Source organism: Gopherus evgoodei, chromosome 11 (assembly GCF_007399415.2).
Source record: "Gopherus evgoodei ecotype Sinaloan lineage chromosome 11, rGopEvg1_v1.p, whole genome shotgun sequence".
NCBI lineage: Eukaryota > Metazoa > Chordata > Testudines > Testudinidae > Gopherus > Gopherus evgoodei.
In genome coordinates, this window is record NC_044332.1 from 9,601,860 (window position 1) to 9,614,406 (window position 12,547).

General features: G+C 45.7%; 1 protein-coding gene across 2 annotated transcripts in view; it reads right to left on the reverse strand.

Moving 5' to 3' along the window:
• The window catches only part of POFUT2 (protein O-fucosyltransferase 2), a 38,348-nt gene that overhangs the window by 14,781 nt on the left and 11,020 nt on the right, over nucleotides 1-12,547 (reverse strand). Inside the window, exon 4 of one of the 2 annotated variants that reach the window (XM_030579969.1) lies at nucleotides 4,697-4,807. The exons of the other annotated variant lie outside the window; for it this stretch is intronic. Coding sequence (XP_030435829.1) covers nucleotides 4,697-4,807 — 111 coding nt within the window. The remainder of the gene's footprint in view (nucleotides 1-4,696; nucleotides 4,808-12,547) is intronic. 2 annotated transcript variants of the gene reach the window in all.

A 12,547-nucleotide genomic window follows, 5' to 3' on the forward strand; every position in this document is an offset into this window, starting at 1 on the left:
TGACAGCTGACTTTTACTAGTTTAAATTTTGTGGCTGACTAGTCCTTACTTAGGATTCGTCTCCCTAGTTTGAAACAAAGTTGTATAAAACTAAAAGGATGTTAGACACATAGGCGACAATTTCAAATTGTTACTTACAGTACTACATAACAACGTGCATCATATCAACTTTCATTAGTTGCACAGGTATGGTTTTGTGATGTTACTTTGTTGTGAAACCACAGGTGCATAAGATTTCAAATATAGATCCATAGAATCTCATAGTAAAATCAGTAAAGGTTTAGTTTTACTCTTACCATTTTCAAAGAAAAAAGTGAAATGTGTTAATATAAGATTGAGGTTAAAATTGTAAACATCCTAAAGAGAGAAAACACAAGAGTTAAAGCTCTGCTTGTACTACTGGCTCACATAGGACTTATGGGGTATTTTGGATTGCTAATTATGCTGTTAAAGCCAACATTAATACATACAGAATCAGTTCTGTACTTTAATACTATGCAACTCCCATCGCAGTCTGGGGGAACTGTACGTATTTATCTACACACAGAAGGATAATGTGAAGATGAAAGCTGAGAAAAGCCTTGAGCCTTACTATATTTATCTTTCCATTAGTGTGTCCTTTTATGAACTGCACGTGTTTAACTATGACATTAAAGTAAACTCATTCTGTGTGTGTTAATCTCATTGTACAAATTCTATACCTACTGTTACCTCAACAGCAAAGCCAATCAGAGATGTCTCTATGCAGGTCACTTACGTTCTAATACTGTCTGGTTATATTTAAAGGTTATTAGTAAACTTATTGTGTATATTGATCCAGGAGGTGCCTGACAGCATCCACTATAGTTAAATCACTGTCTGTGGTGCTTCTTCATGAGTGCTTCTTACGGAGGAGGAGGATGGCCTCCTGGATAAGGCATTTGATGGGAGACAGGAAGACCTGGGCTCCATTCCCAGCTCTGCCACAGATCCTCTTGGGCAACTCATGCAGTGATATTTTCCAAAAGAGGCCAGTGTTTCTTGGTGCTAACTTTGAACCTGCTTTGAACTCTGCAGCTCCAATTGATATGGACAGAAGCAGCAGGAGAGCTATACCTCTGAAAATCAGGCCCAAAGCAACTCAAATTGGCCATCTGAAAATTAGCATTCATTTTTGAAAATGTTGATCTTACTCACTGCTCAACAGCTGGCCAGTAAAAATAGTGATAGTTATGTTTCTTAACCCCCAGGGTTGCTACAGGGTAAATAATGAATTTATCTAAGTACTCAAATACTGGATGATGGTAGCTACGGAAAGGCCTATAAATAAAAGATAGATACACTACTGCTATTATTCAATATAACTGAATACTTAGCATCAGGAAACCCATGCCTATGTCTTGTCAGCTTGTAAGAAGGGGAGGGAAGGAGAGACCATCTTTACTTTACTTGTGAAATCAGCAACATACTGATAATTGTTGAGTCAGCAATGTCCAAATTAAGATTTGCCTTCTTGATCATGGCAGTCATAGAACATGGTCAGAGGGATGAGACAACCTGCTCCACAGAGAGATGGACGATGAAGGGGGGGTGGGACAGTAGAATCTGGTTGGGAAAGAGGCACTGGGTGAGGGCAGGTTAAGCACTGCTCCTGGGAGCTCAGGGAAATCCAATGGAAAGAAACTGGCCCTGAGCTTCCTCCTAATCCCCTTCTACAGAAGGGGACATTGGTCTACAGTGCCTCTAACCTCAGCTGTCCTCCCATCAGGCTACTGCTAGGAAGACATCATCTACTGCCAGGAAAGAAATGGACACGAATTTCTTGGCCTGCCCAGCCCCATCTCTAACGGTGGATAGGGCGAAAACACAACAAATCTGAGATATTGCAGCTCTGCCTCCCAAGCCTGCTGTGTTAGTTCACTCCTGACAGCGGATCAAAGAGCTACTGCAAAGACAGCTGAGGACAAGATGGAAACAAGGTATATATCTCCTTGTTCAGTACTATGCTAAATATGGTAACGATGCTCAAACAAACAGCAGCAACCAACACTATGGAAAAAAATCTGTGCATTTTTAGCCTTCAAGTCAGCTATAACTTGGACCTCTGATCATAGAAACGTAGATTAGGGTTGGAAGAGACCTCAGGAGGTCATCTAGTCCAACTAAACCATCCCAGCCACAACTTTGTCAAGCCAGGCCGTAAAAAGCTATAAGGAAGGAGATACCACCACCTCCCTAGGGAACCCATTCCAGTGCTTCACCATCCTCCTAGTGAAATAGTTTTTCCTAATATCCAACCTAGACCTCCCCACTACTGCAACTTGAGACCATTGCTCCTTCTTCTGTCATCTGCCACCACTGAGACCAGCAGAGCTCCATCCTCTTTGGACGCCCCCCTTCAGGTAGTTAAAGGCTGCTATCAAATCCCACTTCACTCTTCTCTGTTGCAGACTAAATAAGCCCAATTCCCTCAGCAGCTCCTCATAAGTCATGTGCCCCAGCCCCCTTATTATTTTTGTTGCCCTCCGCTGGACTCTCTCCAATTTGTCCACATCCTTTCTATAGTAGACGGCCCAAAACCGGACGCAATACTCCAGATGTCGCCTCAACAATGCCAAATAGAGAGGAACAATCACTTCCCTCCATCTGTTGGCAATACTACTACTAATGTAGCCAATATGCTGTTAGCCTTCTTGGCAACAAGGGCACACTGTTGATTCATATCCAGCTTCTCATCCACTGTAATCCCCACGTCCTTTTCTGCAGAACTGCCACTTAGCCAGTTGGTCCCCAGCCTTTAGCAGTGCATGAGATTCTTCCGTCCTAAGTGCAGGACTCTGCACTTATCCTTACTGAACCAGCTCAGATTTCTTTTAGCCCAATCCTCCAATTTGTACGGGTCACTCTGTACCCCATCCCTATCCTCCAGCATATCTACCTTTCCCCGCAGCTTAGTGTCAGACGCAAACTTGCTGAGGGTGCAATCCATCCCATCATCCAGGTCATTAATGAAGATATTGAACAAAACCGGCAGCAGGACTGACCCCTGGGGCACTCCGCTTGATACTGGCTGACAACTAGACATTGAGCCGTTGATCACTACCCATTGAGCCTGACGATCTAGCCAGCTTTCTATCCACATTATAGTCCATTCATCCAATCCAAACGTCTTTAACTTGCTGGGGAGAATACTGTGGAAGACCGTATCAAAAGCTTTGCTAAAGTCAAGATATATCACGTCCACTGCGTTCCCCATATCCACAGATCCAGTTATCTCATCATAGAAGGCAATCAGGTTGGTCAGGCATGACTTGCCCTTGGTGAATCCATGTTGACTGTTCCTGATCACCTTCCTCTCCTCCAAGTGCTTCAAGATGGATTCCTTGGGGACCTGATCCATGATTTTTCCAGGGACCGAGGTGAGGCTGACTGGTCTGTAGTTCTCCACATTCTCCCTTTTTTCTTTTTAAAAGATGGGCACTATATTTGCCTTTTCCCAATTATCTTGAACCTCCCCCCGATCCCAATCGGCCAGCTCCCAATCAGACAATTACATCAGCCAACTCCTTCAGCATCCTTGGATGCATTGCATCCGACCCCATGGACTTGTGTATGTCCAGCTTTTCTAAATAGTTGTTAACCTGTTCTTTCACCACTGAGGGCTGCTCACCTCCTCCCCATATTGTACTGCCCAGTGCAGCATTCTGGGAGCTGACCTTGTCTGTGAACGCTGAGGCAAAAAAAGCATTGAGTACTTCAGCTATTTCCACATCATCTCTCACTAGTTTGCCTCCTCTATTCAGTAAGGGTCCCACACGTTCCCTGACCTTTTTCTTGTTGCTAACATACCTGTAGAAACCCTTCCTGTTACCCTTCACATCCCTTTCTAGCTGCAACTCTAACTGTGCTTTCGCCTGCCTGATAACATCCCTGCATGCTCGGGCAATATTTGTATACCCCTTCCTAGTCATGTGTCCAAGTTTCCATTTCTTGTAAGCTTCCTTTTTTGTTTACACTCCCTGAAGATTTCACTATTAAGCCACGCTGGTCGTCCGCCACATTTGCTATTCTTTCTGCACATCGGGATGGTTTGTTCCTGCAACCTCAATAAGCTTCTTTAAAATACAGCCAGCTCTCCTGCACTCCTTTCCCCCTCATATTAGCCTCTCAGGTGATCCTGCCCATCAGTTCCCTGAGGGAGTCAAAGTCTGCTTTTCTGAAGTCCAGGGTCCGTATTCTGCTGCTCCCCTTTCTTCCTTGTGTCAGGATCCTGAACTCAACCATCTCATGGTCACTGCTGCCCAGGTTGCCACCTATGTCTACTTCCTCTACTGATTCTTCCCTGTTTGTGAGCAGCAGGTCAAGAGGAGCACGGCCCTTAGTTGGTTCCTCCAGCACTTGCACCAGGCAGTTGTCCCCAACACAATCAAAAAACTTCCTGGATTGTCTGTGCACTGCTGTATTGCTCTCCCAGCAGATGTCAGGTGATTGAAGTCCGCCATTAGAACCAGGGCCTGTGATATGGAAACGTCTGTTAGTTGTCCGAAGAAAGACTGGTTTACCTCATCCTCCTGTCTGATGCCAGACATTTTATAACACTTCTAATGAACTATACTTCTCCAGGGAGGAGATACCATCATAGTGTAACATGCCAGAAGCTGTTGACACCTTTCTCCTAGCTGCGAACACACACAAAAATAACATAGAGGCAACTCACCGTGCTGAAGTGTTTTTCAAAAGAACAGGAGCTATGATAGAGGCTGATCCTTGGACAGACAGACAAGAAACATTTAGGCCTCGTGTTTCCTCGTAACCCCAGAACCATCCCCTGTAAGATAGTAAAAAAGTCTCCAATTAATACATCACTGGTTTAAGATGAATTTGCTTTGTACAGTAAGATTAATTAGCAGCACATTCTAGAGGAAAAAATAGTCTTTGTTCTCAACCAAAATGTACATGTACTCCTTAAAAAAAGAAAATATCTTTACAATATCATTATATGCAATAATGATTGATTTAGTTCTCTTGAGAGTGATAGCTCAGAGGTTTGAGCATTGGCCTGCTAAACCCAGGGCTGTGAGCTCAATCCCTGAGGGGGCCATTTAGGGATCGGGGGCAAAAATCTGTCTGGGGATTGGTCCTGCCCTGAGGAAGGGGTTAGACTAGATACCTCCTGAGGTCCCTTCCAACCCTGATATTTTATGATCTTCAGAGTACATTTTGTTGTTATTGGGGTTTAAAAAAAAAGGAACAACTTTTTTCCTGATCAAAAGTAACTATTTGTAGAGCTAAAGTTACCAGGTTTTAAATGAAAGTAAGTTGGTAATTTCGCCAACAAATGCATCTCTAATTTATTAGAATATAAAAACAGCCAAGTGGTCCATCTCTTCCATCAGTAGCCAATGTCAGATGCTTCAAAGGGAATGAACAGACCAGGGAAACTATCAGGTGATCCATTCCCTGTTGTTCAGGCCCAGCATCTGGCAGTCATATGTTCAGGGGAATGTAGCGCTGACCATTTTGGCTAATAGCCATTGTTGGACCTATCCCCCATGAACTGATCTAATTCTTTTTTGAACCCAGTTATAGTTTTGCCCTTCACAACATCCTCTGGCAACAAGTTCCACAGGTTGCCTGTGTGTTGTGTGAAGTACTTCATTTTGTTTTAAATCTGCTGCCTATTAATTTCATCCTGGTTCTTGTGTTATGTGAAGTGATAAATATCACTTCTTTATTCACCTTTTCCATACCAGTCACGATTTTATGGACCACTATCATAGCCTCCCTTTAGCTGTCTCTTTTCCAAGCAGAATAGTCCCAGCCTTTTTACTCTCTCTTCATATGCTGTTCATACCTTTAATCATTTTTATTACCCTTCTCTGTAGTTAATATATATTCCTAGAGATGGGGTGACCAAACTGCATACAGTATTCAAGATATGGGAGTACCATGGGTTTATATAGCAGCATTATGAAATTTTCTGTCTTATAATCTATGCCTTTCCTAATTGTTCCTAACAGAGGCAGTGCCAGCCTCTTCCCAGTCTAGGGGCTGAGGTGGGCTAGACAGAAAATCGGGGAGGTGCACACGAGGCCCTGCCCCTCTTTGTGGCCCCACCCCCTGCGCTTCCTCAGGTAAGTTCCGGCCACGCTCCTGCTCTCACCTCCTGACCTCCCTGCTACCCTTCGATTGCTCGCAGCCAGTAACAGTCACTGAGAGGGGAAGCAGTAATCACAGAGGTGAGGCCCAGGAGCCCAGGTCGGAGCAGGTCAGTTCAGCCAGCTGTGGTGAGCCCCAGACCCTCCCTGTGCCATGGGCAGCATGCCCTGGCAGGCAGAGACGCAGGCTAGGCACTGTACTTGGGCACCACGGGCCCCTGCCTGGCCTTACTCCTGTACTGTTGCTAGCGCTGCTACCTTCAGAGCTGGAAGCCCAGCCAGCAGCTGCTGCTACTCTCTTCGCTCTGCCTTCAGAGGTGGGCTGCTGGAAAGTGGCAGCTGCTACAGGGGGAGCAAATGTTGGGGTGGCTATAGTTCCCACAACAACTGAAGATTCTGTTAAGCCAAACTGGTCGCTGCCATATTTGCTATTTTTTCTGCACATCAGGATGGTTTGTTCCTGCAACCTCAGTAAGACTTCTTTAAAATACAGCCAGCTCTCCTGGATGCCTTTCCTCTTCATACTGGCCTCCTAGGGGATCATGCCCATCAGTTCTGCTTGAATTCTGAGTCAAAGTCTGCTTTTCTGAAGTCCAGAGTCCGTAATCTGCTGCTCTCCTTCTTTTTGTCAGGATCCTGAACTCGACCATCTCATGGTCACTGCCTCCCAGGTTCCCATCCACTTTTGCTTCCCCTACGAATTCTTCCCTGTTTGTGAGTAGCAGGTCAAGAGGAGCATGGCCCCTAGTTGGTTCCTCCAGCACTTGCATCAGGAAGTTGTCCTCAACACTCTACAAAAACTTCCTGGATTGTCTGTGTATTACTCTTCCAGCAGATGTCAGGGTGATCCCACTTCCCACTTACATCCAGGCTTAGGTCACCATCTCCCAGCGAACCTAGTTTAAATCCCTCCTCACTAGGTTAGCAAGTCTGCCTGCGAAGATGCTCTTCCCTCTCTTCATTGGGTGGATTCCATCTCTTCCTAACAATCCTTCTTCCTGGAACAACATCCCATGGTCAAAAATCCAAAGCGCTCTCTCCAACACACAAACACACATTTACCTCCACAATTCGATGGGCTCTACCTGGGCCTTTTCCTTCAACAGGGTGGATGGATGAGAACACAACTTGCGCCTCAAACTCCTTTATCCTTCTTCCCAGAGCCACGTAGTCTGCAGTGATCCACTCAAGGTCATTCTGGGCAGTATCACTGGTGCCCAGGTGGAGAGGTAGGAAGGGATAGTGGTCTGGGGACTTGATCAGTCTTGGCAGACACTCCGTCACATCCTGAATTCTAGCACTAGGCAAGCAGCACACTTCTCGAGTTTCCTGGTATGGATGACAGATGGATGACTCCATCTCCCTTAGGAGTGAGTCCCCAACCACCACCACCCATCTCCTCCTCTTAGGACTGGTGGTCGTGGAACCCCCATCCCTAGGAAAATGCATCCCATGCATTCCTGCCAATGGGGTCTCTTTCTGATCCCTTCCCTCAGATGACTCTTCCAAACCATTCTTCGACATAGTACCTGTGCAGAGAGCCTGAAAATGGTTACTTACCTCAATCTGCATTGGGGGTACATGGGTTCTGACCTTTCTTTGTCTGGAGATCACATGCTGCCAATTTTCTTCCCCATTCTGCACTGCCCTCTCTGATTCTTCAGCATGCTGTGCCTGCAGTACCAAACGCTGACTTCTATCCAGAAAATCTTCATTTTCTCTGATGCAACGCAGGATTGATACTTGGGTCTCCAGTCCTTTAACCTTCTCTTCAAATATGGAAGATCTCTTTCTTGAGTGGTAACAGGTAATTTAAACCCCATCATTTTGTAGGCAGAGTTGGGATTATGTATTCCAATGTGTATTGCTTTGCATCTATCAGCATTTAATTTCATCTGCCCATGAGATGACTTTGTAACTCTTCACATTCTGCTTTGGACTTAACTCAGTTGCATTCCGTCATGTTACTCTGTTCACAGTCTAGACAGATTTCTAAACAATAATCATATGCAGTGGCTCTTTTGTGACTATGGCAGTGGCAGAGGATGGCTCAATGACTAGCACAAGGCCTTTTGTCTGCAAGTTGGCTGATGGGCAGTACTGAGAGGAGCTCTTCCCAATGACCAGTGACTTGGCATCTCTAAAAGCCACCAAGGTAAGAGAGTGGTAGCTAACACGCGGAAGTTTCCATAATTTATTTTTTTCAAGTTTCAATCTAGGTTTGTAACAAGGAGTTGGGGAAGCACCAGTTCAGGTCGCAGTCCTAAGTCCCGCCCCCAACACACACAAAGCACTAGAGCAGGGGTCAGCAACCTTTCAGAAGTGGTGTCCCGAGTCTTCTTCATTTATTCATTCTAGTTTAAGGTTTTGTGTGCCGGTAATACATTTTAATGTTTTTTAGAAGGTCTCTCTCTACAAGTCTATATATAATATAACTAAATTAGTGTTGTATTGTAAAATAAACAAGGTTTTCAAAATATTTAAGAAGCTTCATTTAAATTAAATTAAAATGTTGATCTTATGCCGCCGACCCGCTGCTGGTCTGGGGTTCTGTTCACGTAGGCCGGCAGTGGGCTGAGTGGGGCCTGTGGCTGGGACCCCAGCTGGGAAGGGTCTGGCAGCCAGAACCCCAGATCGGCAGCGGCTGAGCCCACTGCTGCTCAGGGGTTCCATCCGCCAGCTCCTGCCAGCTGGCATCCCGGCTGCCAGACCAGCTCACCGCTGCCGGTCTGGGGTCCCGGCCCTGCCCACATACAGTGGGTACCTATCTTCTCCCTGGTTCTGGCCTATTCTTTTCCTCTCTCTGCAGTGAGCTGAGGGTGGGAGTGGACCGAGCACAGGGCTGGGGGTGAAAGGTCTGGCCAGGAGCTAGAATGGGGGAGCGGGCTCAGGGTTAGGGCAGGAGGTTTGGGTGTGGGGGCACTTACCTGGTCAGCTCCCATTTGGTGTGAAGGGTGCAGATGGGAATGTGAGTGAGGGTGCACGAGCTCCCGTTTGGTGCTCAGGGTGGGGGTGGGGATGTGCAGAGTGCATGGGATGTGGGGGGTGCAAGAGTCAGGGCAGAGGGCTGGGGGCATGTGAGGGGGGTGCAGGTGTCAGGGTAGGGGGGCTGGGTACATGTGGGACTGCCAGAGTCAGGGATGGGGTCATGGGAGGGGGTGAAGGAGTCAGAGGGCTGGGTGGTACAGGGCTCAGGGCAGGGGCCTGGGAGGTGTGTGGGGCTGCAGGGCTCAGGGCAGAGGGCTGGGTGACTGCTCCCCTCACAGAACCCAAAACCCCAACTATCCCCTCCTGGAACCCCACCCCCTATCTAAGCCTCCCTGCCCCTTGTTCCCTGACTGCCCCCCTAGGACTCTACCCCCTACCTGTCCCCTGACTGCCCCAACCCTTATCCACACCTCCACACCGAGACAGATCCCCTGGACTCCCATGCCTATCTAACCACTCCCCGCCCCCTGACAGGACCCCCAGAACTCTGGACCCATACAACCCCCCCTGCTCTCTGCCTGCCCCAACCCCTCTCCACACTCCTACCCCCTGACAGCCCCCCCTCAGAGCTCCCGACTCATCCAACCCCCCACAGCTCCTTGTCCCCTGATCACCCCCTCCAGAGACACCCCCACCCTAACTGCCCCCCAGGATCCTCCTTGCTCCCTGTCCCCTGACTACCCTGACCCCTATCCACCCCTCACCCCCTAACAGACCCCGAGACTCCCATGCCCCATCCACCCCCCTGCTCCCTAACTGCCTCCTCCAGAGACCCCCACCCCAACCACCCCCCTGGGATCCCACCCCCGATCCAACCCACCCTGCTCCCTGTCCCCTGACTGCCCCCAATCCTTATCTAACCCCACCCCCGGACCCCTTACCATGAGGCTCTCCGCTCACCTGGAGCCCTGCCGCTATGCACGCAGTTCCGCCCCGCCCCTCAGAGTGCTGCGCATGAGGTGGCAGGGCTCCAGGGGCCGGCGGCTTGCTGGGTTTGGCCGGCGCTTCAGCCAGCAAGCGCAGACCCCGCAGCTTGCTGCGTCAGCAGGAGTTTTAATGGCACGCTGGAGTCCCGGCAGGCTCCACATGCCATTAAAAATCGGCTCACGTGCCATCTTTGGCACGCGTGCCATAGGTTGCCAACCCCTGCACTAAAGGCAGTTCTGCTGTCATTGAAAGAGACACCTGCAGATTATTATATACCACACAGAACCAAACGAAAATAGACTCAGATGCTCATCTCTAGGCCGCAGGGCTGGATACCCTCTACTCACATAACAGGCAGAGTATACACAAGAAAACGAGCGTACAGTAAAGGGCCTGATTTCAGATCTGTCCTAGCAGACTTCTTGTGTTTTCTGGGGAAAATGGAGAGGCTTTCCTCCTGACACAGATAAAAGGCTATCTAGGTTAAGCCCCTTTATTAGTAACTAAACAGCTACCTTTCCTAGTAACTAGAATCCCAGAGGGAATAAGGTGTTCTCTCTCAACTCCTGAATCTTAACTTATCCAGGAGCATCCAGGCTGACGATAAGTGCTGTCATAGTGATGCTTCAGGACTATGAGAACCCTCCAGGAATTTACTTGTTATAAGTAGAAATCAGGTTTAATGATAAAAACAGATCCTTAATCAATGATATCTGAAATGTATGTCAAGAAAACAATCCAGGAATTGCACAGCTAGAACTTTTTACAGAATTTGACAGAAACATAGAGATCCCATCTTGCTTGGAGTTTGTAATCAAAAGTACTGTTTGTCATATGCAGAGGTCACAATATATACACCTCTACCTCAATACAACGCTGTCCTCGGAAGCCAAAAAACCGTGTTATAGGTGAAACCGTGTTATATCGAACTTGCTTTAATCTGCCGGAGTGAGCAGCCCTGCCCCCCCGAGAGCACTGCTTTACTGCGTTATATCAGAATTCGTGTTATATCGGGTCACGTTATATCCGGGTAGAGGTGTACTTGATATAATCCAGAGGAATAAATAGGTCCTACTGAAAATATGACAAATAGTGATAGAGCATCGCAATTAACTCATTAACAATGAACTCAATTAACTCAAAAAAATTAATCATGATTAATCTCACTGTTAAATAATAGAATACCAATTAAAATTTATAAAATTTGTGTATGTTTTTCTAAATTTTCAAATATATTTATTTCTATTACAACACAAAATACAAAGTGTACAGTGCTCACTTTATATTTTTATTATAATTCACCTCATACAAGTACTGTAATGCAATCTCTTTATAGTGAAAGTGCAACTTACGAATGTAAATTTTTTGTTACATAACTGCACTAAAAAATAAAACAATGTAAAATTTTAGAGCCTAGAAGTCCACTCAATCCTACTTCTTGTTCAATCAATCGCTAAGATAAACAAGTTTGTTTACATTTGCGGGAGATACTGCTGCCTGCTTCTTATTTACATCACCTGAAAGAAAGAATGAGAGAACAGGCATGTCTCTTGTTCTGTTTTACCCGCATTCTGCCATATATTTCATGTTGCAGCAGTCTTGGATGATGACCCAGCACATGTTCATTTTAAGAACACTTCACAGGAGATCTGACAAAACGCAAAGAAATTATCAACATGAGATTTCTAAAAATAGCTACAGCATTCAACTCAAAGTTTAAGAATCTGAAGTGCTGTCCAAAATCTGAGAGAGATGAGGTGTGGAGCATGCTTTCAAAAGTCTTAAAAGAGACACTCCGATGTGGAAACTACAGAACCTGAACCACCAAAAAATAAAATCAACCTTCTACAGGTGGCATCTGACTCAGATGATAAAAAAGACATGCGTCAGTTTGCTCTGCTTTGGATCGTTATTGAGCAGAATCAGTTATCAGCATGGACGCATGTCCTCTGGAATGGTGGTTGAGGCCTGAAGGGACACATGCATCTTCAGCGCATCTGGCACATAAATATCTTGTGACACTGGCTACAACAGTGCCATGCAAACGCCTGATTTCACTTTCAGGTGACAAACTGTAAACAAGAAGCTGGCAAGCATTATCTCCTGCAAATTGTAACCAAACTTATTTGTCTGAGTGATTAGCTGAAGTAGGAATGAGTGGACATGTAGGCTCTAAAGTTTTACATTGTTTTGTTTTTGAATATAGTTATTTTATGTATATAATTCTTCATTTGTAAATTCAATTTCACGATAAAGAGATTGCACTACAGTACTTGTATTAGATTAATTGAAAAATGCTATTTCTTTTTTTTAGTGCAAATATTTGTAATCATAAATAAATATAAAGTGAGCACTGTACACTTTGTATTCTGTATTGTAATTGAAATCAATATATTTGAAAATGTAGACATCTAAAAATATTTAAATAAATGATATTCTATTATTGTTTAATAACAGTGCGATTAAATCAAACTTAATTTTTTTATTGCAATTAA